This window comes from Podarcis erhardii (genome assembly GCF_964252035.2).
Source record: "Podarcis erhardii genome assembly, chromosome: 13".
Classification (NCBI taxonomy): domain Eukaryota; kingdom Metazoa; phylum Chordata; class Lepidosauria; order Squamata; family Lacertidae; genus Podarcis; species Podarcis erhardii.
Genome location: NC_138502.1, coordinates 43701595 through 43719646, shown reverse-complemented (window position 1 = coordinate 43719646; position 18052 = coordinate 43701595). Strand labels below are relative to the sequence as shown.

General features: G+C 45.9%; 1 protein-coding gene across 1 annotated transcript; it reads left to right on the top strand.

The window, feature by feature from the left end:
- Positions 1-4806: 4806 nt before the first annotated feature.
- On the top strand, positions 4807-16782 carry RAMP2 (receptor activity modifying protein 2). Its single transcript, XM_081838309.1, has 4 exons — positions 4807-5227; positions 11467-11589; positions 13362-13458; positions 15318-16782. The coding sequence occupies exons 1-4, from the start codon at positions 5179-5181 to the stop codon at positions 15568-15570; spliced, it is 522 nt and encodes a 173-aa protein (XP_081694435.1). The 5' UTR covers positions 4807-5178; the 3' UTR covers positions 15571-16782.
- Positions 16783-18052: the final 1270 nt, after the last annotated feature.

The window sequence follows — 18052 nt, the reverse complement described above, 5'->3', positions numbered from 1 at the left end:
ACTGTTGTTAAACACAGGTTGACATCTTTACAAAATAGTGTGCATTGGTGCGATCTACTCCCCTTCCCCTCAGTTAGCATTTCCCAAGTGATGGTATAATAATAATAATAATAATAATAATAATAATAATAATAATACTTATTGTTATTGTTTGTTTGTTTATTATACATTACCCATCTGGCTGGGTTTCCCCAGCCACTCGAGGCAGCTGCCAAAAGAATATTAAAAACAAGATAAAACATCAAACATTAAAAACCTCCCTAAACAGGGCTGCCTTCAGATGTCTTCTAAAAGTCAGATAGTTGTTTATTTCCTTGACATCTGATGGGAGGGCATTCTACAGGGTGGGCGCCACTACCAAAAAGGCCCTCTGCCTGGTTTCCTGCAACCTCACTTCTTGCAGTGAGGGAACTGCCAGAAGGTCCTCAGAGGAGGACTTCAGTGTCCGGGCTGAACGATGGGGGTGGAGACGCTCCTTCAGGTATACTGGGCCAAGGCAGTTTAGGGCTTTAAAGGTCAGCACCAACACTTTGAATTGTGCTCGGAAACGTACTGGGAGCCAATGTAGGTCTTTCAAGACCGGTGTTATGTGGTCTCGGCGGCCGCTCCCAGTCACCAGTCTGGCTGCCGCATTCTGAATTAGTTGTAGTTTCCAGGTCACCTTCAAAGGTAGTCCCACGTAGAGCGCATTGCAGTAGTCCAAGCGGGAGATAGTTCAAGTGATAGAAGTGATGTCTCTCCCCAGTGAGGTCCACTGGGCGCTTTTACTGGCATTTGTTATGCAATAGGCCATGGGTTTGCAAACTAAGGCCCAGGGGCTGGATCCAGCCCAATCACCTTCTAAATCTGGCCCACGGACGGTCCGGGAATCCACGTGTTTTTACATGAGTAGAATGTGTGCTTTTATTTAAAATGCATCTCTGGGTTATTTGTGGGGCATAGGAATTTGTTCATTGTTTCTCCAAAAAATGTAGTCCGGCCCCCCACAAGGCCTGAGGAACAGTGGACTGGCCCCCTGCTGAAAAAGTTTGCTGACGCCTGCAATAGGCTAAAAAACCTACCTGCTCCTTCAGAGGGAGCTGCCCACTAACAGTGTCTCAGTCTTCTGCAGTGTGCACATGGTGCATGCGCAATGAGATTGCAATTGTGGATGTAGGGCCACCAGTGATTTCTGCAACTGACACCATTTCACGCTTGTAAAAATATCATGTCCGTTATGTCCAAATGTGGCATCCAGCTGGCTGCCCTAGCAAGGATATGGTGAAGAGTAAAAAGCTGAGAGTGTGCAAACCACATTCTGTGCACTTTCAGAACCCCAACAACCTCTGCAGACAACCTCTTCCCCTATGTGGTGATCCAGGAGGGATGAGAGCACAGCGTGCGTAAGTGATTTGAGTCACATAAGGTCACATGGTGGCAGCGTTTGGTGTCTGCTTGAAGCTTGCACAAGACAAGTTTAGGTGGACTGAGAGAGATGCCTAATTTTAATCTTCTTCTTTGGGAATCACTCGTAGCTGAGTAAGATTGTCTTCCATAAACACAGTTTTAACAGCGAGTTCGTAAGTGACTGTGGAGGCCAATTCTGGATCCATACGTCCTTCCACAGTGGGGACATAGGTTTCTGGGCAGGAGTTGATCACAGTGAGGGTTTGCCAAATGTGTCTTCCTCTTAGCTCGTTTCTCCCTTTCGCCCTGAGTTTGAGCATCTTTAAAGCCTGTTATGTACTGAGTTGAATAGGATCCAAAAGGCAGCAATCTGATTGGTCCTAGAAAAATAGGATCCAGAATGCAGCAGTCTGATTGGTCCTAGAACAATAGGATTCAGAATGCAGCAGTCTGATTGGTCCTAGAACAATAGGATTCAGAATGCAGCGGTCTGATTGGTCCTAGAACAATAGGGTCCAGAATGCAGCAGTCTGATCGATCCACAGGAGCCACCCAATCCAGCTTCAGGTGGAAGGGAATCCGCAACCTGATTGGCCTACAGGTGAATCCCGGAATTAGCCAATCCCGTGGGGCCCATTGTGTAAATAATGTATATAAAGCAGACATTCTGGGGGAACTTCCATTCCTCCTCACCACTAGGAGCTAAATAAAGAGGATGAAATCCACTCTCGACTCTGAGTATATTTCAAAGCCCATGACACCTTTGGTAAAGGCTGTTCTCCCACTGGGGCGCTCGCAGGCCACTGTTTCCCAGTTGTTGGTGTTTATACTACATTTTTTAAGAATTGCCTTGAGAGAGTCTTTAAACCTCTTTGGTGACCACCAGCATTATGCTTTCCATTTTTAAGTTCGGAATAGAGTAGTTGCTTTGGAAGACGATAATTGGACATCCGAACAACATGACCAGTCCAACGAGGTTGTCATAAGGGCAATATTGGCACAAAGAAAGCAGAGACACAGTGTGAGCGGCAAAGGACTTCCTTTAATGCAGTCTGTATTTTTCTTTCCACAGCGGATGACCACTCCCTGCACATCCATGAGGTGTCCCTTAACCTTCCACCCCTGGGCTGAGTGAACAAAGAGAGGGAGTCAAATATCACCGGTACATCATTTTCATATAATTTTCTTTCAGCATAAAATGTGCCATGAATCTCAAATCTGTTTTCCATAACCTTTCCCAATCTGCAATCTAAATACAGTGGTACCTTGCAAGACGTATGCCTCGTAAGACGAAAAACGCGCAAGACGAAAGGGTTTTTCGATTTTTTAGTTGCTTCGCAAGACGATTTTCCCTATGGGCTTGCTTTGCAAGACGAAAATGTCTTGCGAGTTTGTTTCCTTTTTCTTACAACCGTTAATACCCAGGGAATCCGCGCTCCGCAAGACGAAAAAATCGCAAGACGAAACAACTCGCAGAACGAATTCATTTCGTCTTGCGAGGCACCACTGTATTATACCCCAAATCCTTTGCTGACGGATTGAGATACAAGTCTTGTGTACTTATACAAGAAAACCTCCTGATTTTCTGGGAAGAGCAGCCCTTTCCCCCCCCCCCCCAAGACATGGCTAGCTGCATTTAAACATGCAGTATCCCATTTGGATGTCCCCCCCCCCAAATGAAATCATGGGAAAGGCTGTGGAGGGAGGACAAGAAATTCACTGCATGCTACGATTTGAAAGAGAATTTCATGAAAATATTCTACAGATAATAATAATAATAATTTATTATTTATACCCCACCCATCTGGCTGGGCTTCCCTAGCCACTCTGGGCAGCTTCCAACAAAATATTAAAATACTGTAATACATCAAACATTAAAAGCTTCCCTAAACAGGGCTGCCTTCAGATGTCTTCTAAAAGTCTGGTAGTTGTTGTTCTCTTTGATATCTGGTGGGAGGGCGTTCCACAGGGTGCCTGGACACAGAATTGACCTGCGCCTCCATGGACAGCTGTGAGTCCAAAATGACTCCCAGGCTGCGCACCTGGTCCTTCAGGGGCACAGTTACCCCATTCAGGACCAGGGAGTCCTCCACACCGGCCCGCCTCCTGTCCCCCAAAAACAGTACTACTGTCTTGTCAGGATTCAACTTCAATCTACAGATAGGTAGCCGTGTTGGTCTGCCATGGTCAAAACAAAATAAAAAAATTCCTTCCAGTAGCACCTTAAAGACCAACTGAGTTAGTTCTAGGTATGAGCTTTCGTGTGCATGTGTATCTGAAGAAGTGTGCATGCACACGAAAGCTCATACCTAGAACTAACTCAGTTGGTCTTTAAGGTGCTACTGGAAGGAATTTTTTTATTTTGTTTCAACTTCAATCTGTTAGCCGCCATCCATCCTCCAACCGCCTCCAGACACTCCAGACCAGACCACGTGGTATTTAACACCTATAAAACTGGCCAAAATATATACATCTATAAAACATCTGTTGGAGACGGCAATATGAGCCACGTGTGGCGGAACTGCAAAAAAATCAGGGATTTTTGGGAAACAATATATAACGAACTTTAAAAAATGTTTAAGTGTTCTTTCCCTAAGAAGCCTGGAGCCTTCCTACTTGGTATAATGACCAATGAAATTCCAAAAAGGATAAGGAAAATTTAAATATACACAATAGCAGCAGCAAGGATTTTAATTGCTAAGGAATGGAAAGGAGATTCTACTCCCTCAAAATTAGACTGGCAGAATAAAATGTTAGAATATGCAGAGCTAGCAAGATTGACAGCCAGATTCCGAGACCACACAGATCAAATGTTTAATAGAGTGTGGGACATTTACAGAGAATATTTAAAAGAACATTGTAATGATCTAAATTCTTTGGCAGGCCTGGATTGATTTCTGCACGAAATAAGCTAACTTTACAAAATTAACACAATCGAACAACCTAGGATAGATAAAGTTTAGTGCGCAGTTGTTATGTAATTTAGAAATCACAATGGGGGGATTGGAAGTTATGTTAGAATTCGTGATGTGTGAACTCAATCATTTCTCCTTTTTGTAACAAGTGTTGATATTGGATGGCCTTTTGTTGATTGTTGTGTATTGTTTTGCATTTGTTTTGTTTTTAAAACCAATAAAGCATTTAATAAAAAAAATAAACTTGCAGTATCCCTTTTCCCTTTTCCATAATCTTCCCTGTCGCTATACTTTGCAGCAACTTTGTGCATTACGTTTGTTCCTGTCGTCTTTCAAACCCTCGTCCAAGCGTGAGTCAGATGAGTTGCACAGATGTGCAGAGTTGCCCCCGGGGCTGCTTGTCCCCTGTCTGATTTTGCACGCGGGAGACACACACAGAGAGAGCCAGTGTCTTGCTTTCAGAGGCGTTCCCTTCTCTTCCCTCTGCCCTGGCTACCCATTTCAAGCTGCCTCTTTGATTTCACAACCCAGCAGACAGAAACGACTAGGAAATTGCCAATCCAAAGGCCGGCTGGGCCTTGTAAAAGTTGGAAGGGCTGCGGAGGAGAACGTTCCTCTGCTGCCAGGCAGGGTGACCCGAGGTGGCTGCCCCGAGGTTACAGGGGTCCCGGTGCCTCCGAATGGGTGTGGGAGCCTCACTGAAGCAAAGCCCCTGGGAGCCAGGCTTGCTCCTGGATCTCATTTTTCACATGTCGGCTGCACTCTCAACCACCAGCCCTGTCAGAGGAAAGGAGGCGCTTCCTGTTATTCCGATTCAAATCTCAAGCTGGTCAGGAGGAAACAGGCAGCTCTGCTGAGAGTGGCAGGGTGTACCAAGATGGATGGCCGGTGTCTGCCCTTGCTGCTGCTCCTGGTGGTCTTTACAGGTGAGTAGCGCTTCAGGGTGGCCGTCGGGTGGGAAGCAGAAAGCTTCTGCTCAGCAGCCGAGAGGGGCTTGCGTTCTCAGAGCTGTGGAGAACAGAGATAATCTCCACCCTCAACAGGTTGTCCGCCGCAGGGAGATGGGTATCCCTTCTGAGAGTCTCCGCAGGTCAGCTAGAGTTCTCAGAGTCTTTGTCTCAGATCCTGCTTTTTGTCTGAATTCGATTTCTTAGCTCTTGTCCCGGCTCTGAGGTAGCTTCTGGACTCTCTGTGTAGACACAGACTCATCCTTGTTTCTCAGGCATGATTTGTCCTGCTTTCACACTGTCTTCCAGTGCTTTTTCTGGCCAGGTTCATCGCAGTCTCAGTAGGGCTAGTCAAAAGTAATATTATGTCCCAGAGATCTAGGCAGCGCTTTTTTTCTGGGGGAGACGCAGGGGTACACATACCCCTAAACATTTTGTAAATCTAAGTTTGGCCTCATTGAGGGGCAGTATTTCAATATGAGTAGGAAAATGAGAGTACCCCTAAACATTTTTTTTTTAAGAAGAAAAAAAAGCACTGGGTCTACATAACCCCCACTGTCATTTTATTCCCCTCTCACTCCAGCTTTGCTGGCATTTCTGACTCCCCAAATACTCAGCCCAGCCACTTTCAGGTACAGGAGCTTTGGGAGAATTTGCCCCTCTGGTCTTCTCTGAGGCAAGAGGCAATTTCTTTCTGTGTTATTAAATATTTGGGCGACTTCCTCCGTTTTCCAAGTTGAGGCTTACAGTGACTTCTCTAGGGAAACAGCACTCCTGTGGTGAACTGTTTTTGCAGGGCTATCTCACCTCTACGGATTTATTATTTCTTACACTTATATCTTGCCTTTCCTCCAAGAAGCTGAAGGCAATGTGCATGGTTGTCATCTCTCCCTGCATCTCAGCCTCATAACTAGGACTGGGGGATATATTGATAAGGTAAAGTAAAGGTAAAGGTACCCCTGCCCGTGCGGGCCAGTCGTGACCGACTCTGGGGTTGCGCGCCCATCTCGCTTAAGAGGCCGGGGGCCAGCGCTGTCCGAAGACACTTCCGGGTCACGTGGCCAGCGTGACAAAGCTGCTCTGGCGAGCCAGCACCAGCGCAGCACACGGAAACGCCGTTTACCTTCCCGCTAGTGAGCAGTCATTATTTATCTCATATATATATATATACACACACACACACACACACACACACACACACACAGTATATATATATAATATTTATTAAGATTTTGAAAATTACAAAAAGAAAAAAGAAAAATTGAACATACAAAGACAGAAACAAAAACAAAAACACTACATAAAACATCAAACCAACAAAACAAAACAAAAACAACTAAAAACACTTCCAATATTTTCAAATCTTCACTTTCATACACTTATTTCATTGACTTCCTCAACGCCTCCCTTTTTGTATTCCACTTCAATTAACTATTTCAGCAAGTCCTTTCCATCTTCATCTATTTTCTATCTTAAAGTTAATTTTAACATATTGTAACCTAGTTTTTTCCCTTTTAATGCATTAACAATCTACCTATACCTAGTTCCTTCTAACATTTCTGCCAAAGCCATATAGCTTCATTCCACCTTTTTTCTAACATTCATTAATTTTACAATATTTCCGTAGATAATCTTTAAACTTTTTCCAGTCTTCTTCCACCGACTCTTCTCCCTGGTCTCGGATTCTGCCAGTCATTTCCGCCAGTTCCATATAGTCCATCAACTTCATCTGCCATTCTTCCCGGGTGGGTAAATCTTGTGTCTTCCAATACTTTGCGATGAGTAATCTTGCTGCTGTTGTTGCATACATGAAAAATGTTCTGTCCTTCTTTGGCACCAATTGGCCGACCATGCCCAGGAGAAAGGCCTCTGGTTTCTTCAGAAAGGTATATTTAAATACCTTTTTCATTTCATTATAGATCATCTCCCAGAAAGTCTTAATCCTATTTATCTACTTAGTCCCTATTTATCTACTTGCACCCGGGGGTGCTTTCGAACTGCTAGGTTGGGACCGAGCAACGGGGCGCAATGGAGTGCACCCCGCCACGGGGATTCAAACCACCGACCTGACGATCGGCAAGTCCTAGGCACTGAGGTTTTACCCACAGCGCCACCCGCGTCCCAATATATTGATAACTAGGACTGGGGGATATATTGATATATCGCCCCAAATCGGTTTCAAGTCCATATCATGATATTGGCTTCATAATTTTTGGCCTGGCAATATATTGTGAATCATGATTTTGTGTGTGTGTATGTGTGTGTGCACGCACCATGCAAATGTCACAATGCGGGGGAAACCGCGAAGCCAGCCAATGCCTCTACATAGCTCCACCCTTATTTCAGACATTGTAATATATCAGTACAGTGGTACCTCTGGTTGCGAACGGGATCCGTTCTGGAGGCCCATTCACAACCTGAAATGAATGCAACCCACGTCTGCGCATGCGCAGGTCGTGATTCACCACTTCTGCGCATGCGCGTGATGTCATTTTGCGCATCTGCGCATGCGCGAGTGGCGAAACCCGGAAGTAATGCTTTCCGGTACTTCCAGGTCACCATGGGACACAACCTGAAAGCACGCAACCTGAAGCAAACGTAACATGAGGTATGACTGTATACAGTGGTACCTCAGGTTACAAACCCCTCAGGTTACGAACACTTTGGGTTAGAGACTCCACAAACCCGGAAGTAGTACGTCAGGTTAAGAACTTTACCTCAGGATGAGAACAAAAATCGCGCGCTGGTGGTGGGAGGCCCCATTAGCTAAAGTGGTACCTTAGGTTAAGAACGGTTTCAGGTTCAGAACAGACCTCCGGAACGAATTAAGTACTTAACCAGAGGTACCACGGTATCATGAAGTTTAGCTGGTGATCTATCGCGATGTTGAAAACCAGATTATCACCCAGCCCAACTGATAACAACCCCGTGAGGTAGATTAGACTGAAACATTGTGAGCGGCCCAGTATCACCCAGTGCGTATTATGATTGAGTAGAGACCTGGATCTTCCCAATCCTTAATCAACAGCTCTAACCACTACACCATGCAGGCTTCCTTCAAGTGCCTTCATGGGGGCATTCCTGTCAGGGGTTTCGCCTGTCTGCTGCAAGCCAGTTCAGTTTCAGGTGGGCACTGAACATTCCTAGAATTACAGCGCTGAAGGGGCCAGATCCCTTTTGTTGCCGGGTATGGCCGCCCACCCGATTCCTCTCAGAGATCAACTCACATGATCTAAACTACAGCGTGCCACAAGCAAAGAGCAGGAGGAGTACAGAAACAGGTGCATTGCAGAAAAAGTGACTATTGAGCAAATCTGCCCGGAATGGCACAAGAAAGTGATTCCAGCTATAAGCCACAAGGAAACGCAAGTACGCTCACAGCTCAAACAGAACCCGGTCAAGAAAATGTCGTCCCAGGCTGTGTACGTACTATGCCTTTAAAGGGCATTCAAACCACAGTCTTTCCCTCAAAGAATTCTGGGCACTGTAATCCCTGAGCTGCAATTCCCAGAAACCCCTGAACAAACTACAGGACCCAGAATTCCTCAAGGGGCAAAAAAGGTGCTTTGAATGTCCAATAAAGATATTGTGTGTACACAGCTACAGTCTCAAATGTGGCAGCTATAAATTCATTTATTTAAAAGCATTTATATTGTTGCATATCAGCCCAATAGGTGCAAGACCCCAGGGGTTCGAAGCACTTACCCAGGTCTCAGATTCCTTGGAATGAGGGACAGCGGAGACTGCAGTGTCTTTCTGATATATGGTTTATTTGCACATCTATACAACCTGAGCCTATGATGAAGAGGCTCACAGCATGAACACCCCAGAGGGTCTTGCTTCCCCCTTAGCCACATCCTTGGATTCAAGCAGAAATCAGGCCTGGCTCTCACTTTCTGGCTTCTGCCAGAAGCCTGCTTCCATCCCTGATCTGGCCTTTATTCTTCTCACTACCAGCCGGGTGAAAGAGGGGGCCCACCCATTTGCCCTCTGGCACAGAGCAGTTTCCTTTCTTATACCAATGACTTAGGGACATTACCAAGAAGCTGGCATGGCAACTTCAACAATGGAATCAAAAGTAATTATAGAATTGTAGAGTTGGAAGGGGCCACGAGGATCATCTATGTCAGGGGTGGCCAACTCCCAGAAATCTCCATGAGACATTTTCAAAAGCCTTTTTGGCATCAATTAAGACGAAGGCTGCCGCTTCCCCTGGGTTCACGTCTAAATATTTTATGCCATCTATCACCAATCTCATATTATCCTACATCCTCCTCCCAGGAGCCTGCAATCTACTTTCAGCAGTGATCTACCCCTGTTTTTCGGGGGTTCAGCTCAAAGTTGTTGAGTTTGTTTTTAGGGAGGAGAAAAGCCCCTTTTGGGAGGGGGCAGCTCAAGGTTGTTGCGCTTTTTTAGGGGGTGTTAAAGGCAAGGGACACAGGGGTAAAATCACTCACAAAAAGATTGCTGTGGATGAAAACAGCAGCACAGCTTTATCTTCCCTTCCCTAGATCAAACAACAATGGAGGGCAAAGCCAGGGGGCAGGGCAGGAGTCAGTTTTAGCAACACAAAGGAAAGGGAGCCAGAGATCGACCGCGATCTACCAAAACCTTGCTGGGCTCTACCAGTAGATTGCAATCGACGTGTTGGACATCCCTGATCTATGTCCAACTGCCTGCAATGCAGGAATATTTTGCCCAACGTGGGGTTTGAACCAACGACTGTAAGAAGAGCCTCTCTTGTCCAGAGGTTGTATTATTAACAATTTACAACGGGGTGGAAGGTTCGAGAAAGAAGGACTTTCTCACAAATTTATTGACAGCTGCACGAATTATGATAGCTAGGAAGTGGAAGGGGCAAGCAGAATATAAAATGGAAGAATGGTATAAAGAGGTGTGGGAGATAGCTATCAATGACAAATTAACACGTGCCATTAAGGTAAGATGGGGAATATGCAGGAGAAATGATTTCAAGGAGATGTTTGTAGAATCTGTACTGTTAAAATGGAAAGGGGTCAAACCATCGCAAGAGGTGTCAAAATTTTGGGAGTTTGGATAGTTACAATGGAATGGCCTCGGTGGTGGGGTGCGCATTTTTATTCTTATTTATTTATGATTATTACTTTGTCAAAAAAATAATAATATAAAAATAAAGAGTCTTTCTTGCCGGATCCAGGAAGGACTCAGAAATATAGCCTAACACCCACCCCCTGCAAAAAACAAACAAACTCACAACTCTATATTGATATTTCAAAAATCTCAGAGTGGTAGACATGGCCCAGTGTAAACACAACTCATTTGCAGAGTCGCCACAGTTCACATTGATTTTTGTACACAATGCCCTGTCCCTGGCTGTAGCAGTTTCTTAAACTCCTGAGGAAGTAAGTGAAGGAGGAAACCTTCCTGTTCTAGCAGGCTACAAAGCATTGGCTAAGTACATGTTCATTGGGGTGGGGGGGAGAGCTTCAGGAAATGGACATTTAGAAGGCAGGAAGGAGTGCTTAACTCTTTCCCACCTTGCCAGTGCTGTGCTCCGAATGGCTAGCCTGCTTGCTGGAATACCAGACATGTTTGTCCTGAACCCAGTTCCGTTCCCTCAACGGTTCCAGAGCATAGCTGTCAACTTACAGATTTGAAAATAAGGGACCAGCAGCCTCGAAAATAAGGGATCAGCAGCCAAAATAAGGGATTTTCAGAGCACAGGTATGTTCAACTTCTGAGCCCCTCCAAGCCAAAGGCAGAAAACCCAGCCAGCAGCCAAACGAAGCCTCAAGCAGTGGTTCCCACAGCACAGCAACCCGGCAAAGGGGATGCAGCAAGGAAAACCACCGTCACCTCTCCGCTGGGAAGCGCTGAGCAAAGGCGAGTCCCCAGGCAATGCAGCTATTTGATCGGCACAAGGCATGCAAGCTCCACCCCCCAGTCGTTCTTAGACTCCTTATTGGGTGAGCAACGCAGCCAAGCAACACAGTTGGAGCCTCCCTCCTCCCTCCTCCCTGGCCGGCAGGCAGGGAGGGAGAGGAGCTGCTTCCTTAGAAACCCGGGAAATTTAAGGGACATCATCAATAAGGGACAGCAGTGGGACATGGCACTGGGATAAGGGACTTTCCCGCCAAATAAGGGACGGTTGACAGCTATGTCCCAGAGGGACTGTTCCAAAATATCCACTTGTTCCCACTCTTCTTGCATTCCTTCTGCTCTCTCTTTCTCACCTGCAGTGGCCATCAGGCTTGATGCTCATAATGGCACCACAGAAGCTCCTGGCAATGCCAGCGTCTCTCTCGAAGGAAGACCAAACGCTACATTTCTGGGCCCCGAAATGAAGCTGAGCTTGGACGATGGTGAGATGATAGCAAAACCCAGAAATTCTGATGCCTCTGAGTATGTGCAGACTGCCTTTTCTTCCCTCTAGACACACCGTGACATGCCCTTTGTTATGAGGACGCTTTGGCTCAGAACATGGCTCCTTTAGCCCTCTTGTCTGAGAGAGGCCTTTCCTGAGGTTATGGTGGGTGACCATCTCCACCATAGCTGTCAACTTTTCCCTTTTCTTGCGAGGAACCCTATTTGGAATAAGGGAATTTCCCTTAAAAAGGGGGAAACGTTGACATCTATGATCTCCACCCCTCCAGTTGAAGAGGCTTGTGGGAAACTGGGGCTTGTAGGAACTGGCATCCATCAACATCTGGAAGGCCACAGGTCCCCCACTTCTGGCCTAAGTTTGAAAATTTGCTCCTGAGGTCACCTCTGCTTTCAGCACCAATCCAAAAGTATCCCAGGAGTACAAACCTGGCCGTTTACATCTCAAAGCAGAAAACATTGTTTGGTGCACCAAAACAGGGCCGGCCCACACATGAGACAAGATGAGGCAACCGCCTCAGGCGGCAGGATTCACAGGGTCAGCACACCCCAATGTAGGTCTTTATTCCCCCTTTGCTGCTAATGCATATGTTCACTCACCTCTGATTCCATGGCAGAGAGGGAGGTGGCATTTTGCGGTTCACCTCAGGTGCCAAAATGTCTTGGGCCAGCCGTGATCCACTCTTTCTCAGGGCCCCTACATTCCCCAGAACTACTCCAACCTGAAACAACTGTTCCAGGCTGCAGTAAAAAAATTGGAACCTTACCTTTTTCCCCAGTGGTTCCCATTGAACGAACCTGTGCATAGGTCCCTTTGCCCCCCCATAAAATATTTGAGGGGGCTGGGGGACCCCAAGTCAGTGGGCATTACCATTCAAATGGTGTGTGCGTGGTGCATCTTGTGACTTATTATGCGGGGTGTGGCTTATCTGCCCCCCCAAATATTTTATTCAAGTTGGCACCCCAGAACCTGCGATTCGCTTTGGGAAACCCTGCAGCCATAACTGTTTCCATATACCTGCCATTGCGAGCCACTTTGAGAAGAGACAAGTGAAAACGTTGACTCAGTGCTGTCCTGAATAATTGCTGTGCTATTTGATTTGATGAGGATGCGGGTGGCGCTGTGGGTTAAACCACAGAGCCTAGGACTTGCCAATCAGAAGGTCGGCGGTTCGAATCCCTGTGACGGGGTGAGCTCCCATTGCTCGGTCCCTGCTCCTGCCAACCTAGCAGTTCGAAAGCACATCAAAGTGCAAGTAGATAAATAGGTACCGCTCCGGCGGGAAGGTAAACGGTATTTCCGTGCGCTGCTCTGGTTTGCCAGAAGCGGCTTAGTCATGCTGGCCACATGACCCAGAAGCTGTACACCGGCTCCCTCGGCCAATAAAGCGAGATGAGCGCCACAACCCCAGAGTCCGTCATGACTGGACCTAATGGTCAGGGGTCCCTTTACCTTTACCTTTACCATTATTTGATTTGATAGATAAACAAATGACTGCCTGTTTTTTTTGAGGCCAGATCTGAGATGGGGGCGTCCTCCTTGCCTGTGGCATGTACCTCAGAAGGCAGAATGTTGGTTATATTCTCACTCGTTGGCCCATGTGCAGATTTCTTCACAATTCCTCCTTTCCACTGTTGGGTTTCAGTATCACACAAGCCAGTCAAACCCCTGCTTCCTCCACCGCTACCCTGACCATGCTGCGTCACACACACAAAGGGCATTACTCATTATGCTTTGCTTCTCCCCCTCTAGTTTACAGTATCCTCGTGGCAGATTGCTGGAGAGACTTTGAGAAGCAGATGGCCAACATCACAGAGGAGCACTGGTGTGAGTGGATGGTCATTAGAAGGTAATGAAGGACTGAGCTTTTCCACTGGGTAAGGGGTGGTTGAGAGGCATCACGTGTGGTAAACAAAGGTTGTGCCAGTTTTTTGCGGGGGGCAAATAAGGAATATGAAATTCTGAACTTACGACGTTCAGATGTTGACTCTGCCACCATTCATAAAGAAATTTTGAGATGTATCGATAACAGTCCTAAGGCCAAAATCAAATGTTACATGCTGATTATCTGAACAGTAATAATAATAATAATAATAATAATAATAATAATAATAATAATAATAAACAAAAAATAGGGATGCTATTTAGACTGTAGTCTAAACTACTGAGCCTCTTGGGCTTGCTGATCAGAAGGTTGGCGGTTCAAATCCCTGCAGCCGGGTGAGCTCCCATTGCTCTGCCCCAGCTCCTGCCAACCTAGCAGTTCGAAAGCATGCCAGTGCAAGTAGATAAATAGGTACCGCTTTGGCGGGAAGGTAAACAGCATTTCCGTGCGCTCTGGTTTCCGTCATGGTGTCCCGTTGCGCCAAAAGCAGTTTAGTCATGCTGGCCACATGACAGCTCTTCAGCAAGAGAACTCATTCAAAAAGAGGGCAGCCCTTCTAATAGATGACTGACCCCTGTAAAGTCAGACACATGACCACCCCAAATGCAGAACATGGCTCAAAATTCTTCTGCAATGCGCAATGTTTCTACAGCAGAGAAGCTGGTGAGAAATGTGGGCAGACATTTTACTAAGAAGTTTTTAACATCTATTATTATTATTATTATTATTATTATTATTATTATTATTATTTATACCCCACCCCTCTGGCTGTATTTCCCTAGCCACTCTGGGTGGCTCCCAACAGAACACCAGTAACAGTAATAAAAAAGCAACAACACCAAACATTAAAAACTTCCTTAAACGGGGCTGCCTTCAGATATCTTCTAAAAGTCTGGTAATTGTTTTTCTCTTTGACATCTGGTGGGAGGGCGTTCGACAGGGCGGGCGCCACTACCGAGAAGGCCCTCTGCCTGGTTCCCTGTAACTTGGCTTCTCGCAGTGAGGGAACCTCCAAAAGGCCCTCGGCGCTGGACCTCAGTGTCCGGGCAGAACGATGGGGGTGGAGACGTACCTTCAGGTATACTTTTATTGAGATTTTCACGACACAATAAGAGAAAAACAAACTAATCTACAAGAAATAATAGAAAGGGAACTAAAGGAAGGAGAAAAGAGAAAGAAAACCACACCAGTCCTCTCTCACTGCGGCATCTTAACTTTTATCCCATGCAGAAACAGGTGAGCCCTCCTAGCTCTCACCTGGGATCCTTCTTCTCCTCACCTGTAAGGTCTCCATTTCCCCGCCTTTCACACAGGGCCCTTCCACCTGTGAAGGCAGACATTTTAATCGCCACTTAGAAAGGTTGTAAAGGTAAAGGGACCCCTGACCATTAGGTCCAGTTGTGGCCGACTCTGGGGTTGCAGCGCTCATCTCACTTTATTGGCCAAGGGAGCCGACGTACAGCTTCCGGGTCATGTGACCAGCATGACTAAGCCACTTCTGGCAAACCAGAACAGCGCACGGAAACGCCGTTTACCTTCCCGCCGGAGCGGTACCTATTTATCTACTTGCACTTTGACGTGCTTTTGAACTGCTAGGTTGGCAGGAGCAGGGACCGAGCAACGGGAGCTCACCCTGTCATGGGGATTCGAACCGCCAACCTTCTGATCGGCAAGTCCTAGGCTCTGTGGTTTAACCCACAGCACCACCCTAAAGGTTATAGTGCAAGGTTTTTTCCTGAGGGTTAAGAGCCAGCTTCCCCCAGTTTCTACTGTATCTAATGCTCCAACACCTGAATTCCTCCCTCTGTTGATCAACTCCACAGGCCATACAATGAATTGCGGGAGTGCCTGGAAAAATGGGCAGAACGCCTGAAGTACGGTTACCCCAACACCTTGGCTCACAACTATATCACGTATGGCCACAGGATGTACTTCCTCAACTGCAGCGTGCGCAACACCCTGCAGGACCCCCCGGATGACATTTTGCTGCCTCTGATCATCACCCCAATCTGCCTCATCCCTTTCTTGGTAACCCTGGTTGTTCTGAAGAGCAAGGATGGCGAAATGAAATTCTGAGTCCCCGGCCTTCGAGTAGCCGGGGTCCCCGTGGTCCAGCGGCTTGCAACGCCGTCACAATCCTCCTCCCTTGCTTCCCATGGGATCGGGCCCTTCTACTCTGACACCACACCCAGGCTGAATCTGGAGACTTTGAAGAGGGAAAGTATTGGGGCATTTTACGAGTTGTTACTAACGGGAGGAGGCACAGAAGGGAAAACCCCTGAACCTTTCGTCACTGAAGCAAACGCCCGCTGCACATCTGCAGCTAACATAAGCAGCTCTTTTTTCCCCAGATCTTTGTTGAAACTTAACATATATACATAATAACCAAAATCCCCAATGATTCCCTCACATAAAATATAATATCTAAATTACAACAGCTGCATAATTATACACCACCCACCCACCCTCTTCTTCCCCCCACAGCAATTTGACTTCTTTATATTTCTTTCTACCTTTTCCCCTTGCATTCTGTAATAAATTATTTTTGTTAAATTCTGATTTTTCCTCCTTTCTTTCTTTCTTTCTTTCTTTCTTTTGTTATTGCTTACATTTTTTATTCTAAGCCTATTAACACGTCATTTTTAGAACACTATTTTGACATATAATCTTCGAAATACTTCCACTCCATTCTTAACTTCTGATTCGATTGATATCTTATAATTGATGTTAATTTTGCCCATTCTATATACTCACTTAATTTACAAATCCACTCTTCCTTTGTTGGTATGTCCTGAGATTTCCATTTAGTAGCAATCACTACCCTGGCAGCTGTTGTTGCATATAAAAAGATTTTTTTTTCCTTCCATATGTGGTATGTCTTTGCCCACCAACCCTAATAGATAAGCTTCAGGATTTTTAATGGGGCCTAACTGTCTTAGCTTCTGGGAATTGTAGTGCCTACTGCTGAAAATCTTCAGTGAGAATGTCCTAGGTGCTTGACAGAATTGGTTTCCAGATGGTTTTCTCTGGTCATCTGCTGGGAATTCTTTAGCTGTGATTCTGCATTTCAGGGGGTTGGCCTAGATGACCCTTGGGGTCCCAACTCTACAATTCTGTGATAAACCATGACAGTTAAAAGATTATACAATAGATGCAAGCAGACCAAGTTAGGCCTCCTCCTTTTACGTAGCAAAGCTCCATACAGCATCCTCCCCTTTCTGCTGTTCTTGAAGTGCATGAAGTTTCTATTGACCCCATAAACCAATAAAGCTGTGTATTTACATACAAGATATGGGTTCAGGGTCCTCCTTATCCCTCCCTTACTTATTAGATCGACACCGTTGCAGGAATACTACGGCAGCCGCAAGGCTCTATGCTGAGTGCGACCAAACCAGTCGCGCTCCCATAAATTTGCCTTTCCGCGCCTAAAGCCAAAATCACATACAGTCTTTTTTATACTTTATTGATTTTAAAAACAAAACAAGTCAACGAAAACAATCCGAAATCGATCCACATTACAAAAAAAGAAGATTTAGATTCATACATAACTAACTCCAACATGACTTCCAATCACCCCATTGTGGTTCCTAAATTCCATTTACGACTGTGCACTTTCCTTTATCTCTCCTCAGTTATTTCAGTTGTACAGTGGTACCTCGGGTTACATACGCTTCAGGTTACATACGCTTCAGGTTACAGACTCCACTAACCCAAAAATAGTACCTCGGGTTAGGAACTTTGCTTCAGGATAAGAACAGAAATTGTGCTCCAGTGGCGCGGCAGCAGCGGGAGGCCCCATTAGCTAAATTGGTGCTTCAGGTTAAGAACAGTTTCAGGTTAAGAATGGACCTCCAGAATGAATTAAGTACTTAACCCGAGGTACCACTGTAGTGGTTTTGTGACATACTCTTATTTCATGCAGACGTCAATCCACAAAACCGCATATCGTCACAACACATTGGATTCAACGGCAGGTGGGATGGCTGAAGTCTTTTTCCCCCATGATGCCCACCTTCTTTTTATTTTATTTTATTTTTTGTCAAGTGTGTACAACTGAATGTACACATTAAATATGTGTATGTTGTGGACTCTATTTATCATCTGTCTGTCTGTCTCTCTTTGTGTCCATCTGTCTATCTATACACACACACACACAAAGTTGACAAAGTAAACCAGGAAGTTTTCTCCCTTCATCACCACTAGGCATATTGCAAATGTTTCCACTCAGGGCCTCCATGTTCATATGCTCCTCTCAGTGTGTGCCTAATAGGAGGGAGGAACGCACACATTGAAGCTGCCTTTCCAGACTCTCTGCACCCTTTGTCTTCCAGCGGACGGGTGGTGTTTTCCTTCCTTCCTTCCTTCCTCACTGGGGCATGGAATCATATCAGCTTGTTTCCCTGCCCGCCCCAACAGTATGGATGCCGAGGGAAATTGCACTATCAGCCGTGCGAGAAAAAGAAAACAAACCACCACCGTGGAGAGAGAGGAGAGGAGACGGTGATGATTCATCTCCCTCCCAATAGCCCCCTGAAAGTGCAAACAGAAACACCATACA

Excerpts from the sequence above, each read along its gene's own strand:
- RAMP2 (XM_081838309.1), top strand. The coding sequence starts at position 5,179 with ATGGATGGCCGGTGTCTGCCCTTGCTGCTGCTCCTGGTGGTCTTTACA. Across the intron at positions 11,590-13,361 it reads GAAGCTGAGCTTGGACGATG|TTTACAGTATCCTCGTGGCA; the intron begins GTGAGATGATAG and ends CTCCCCCTCTAG. Across the intron at positions 13,459-15,317 it reads GAGTGGATGGTCATTAGAAG|GCCATACAATGAATTGCGGG; the intron begins GTAATGAAGGAC and ends TCAACTCCACAG.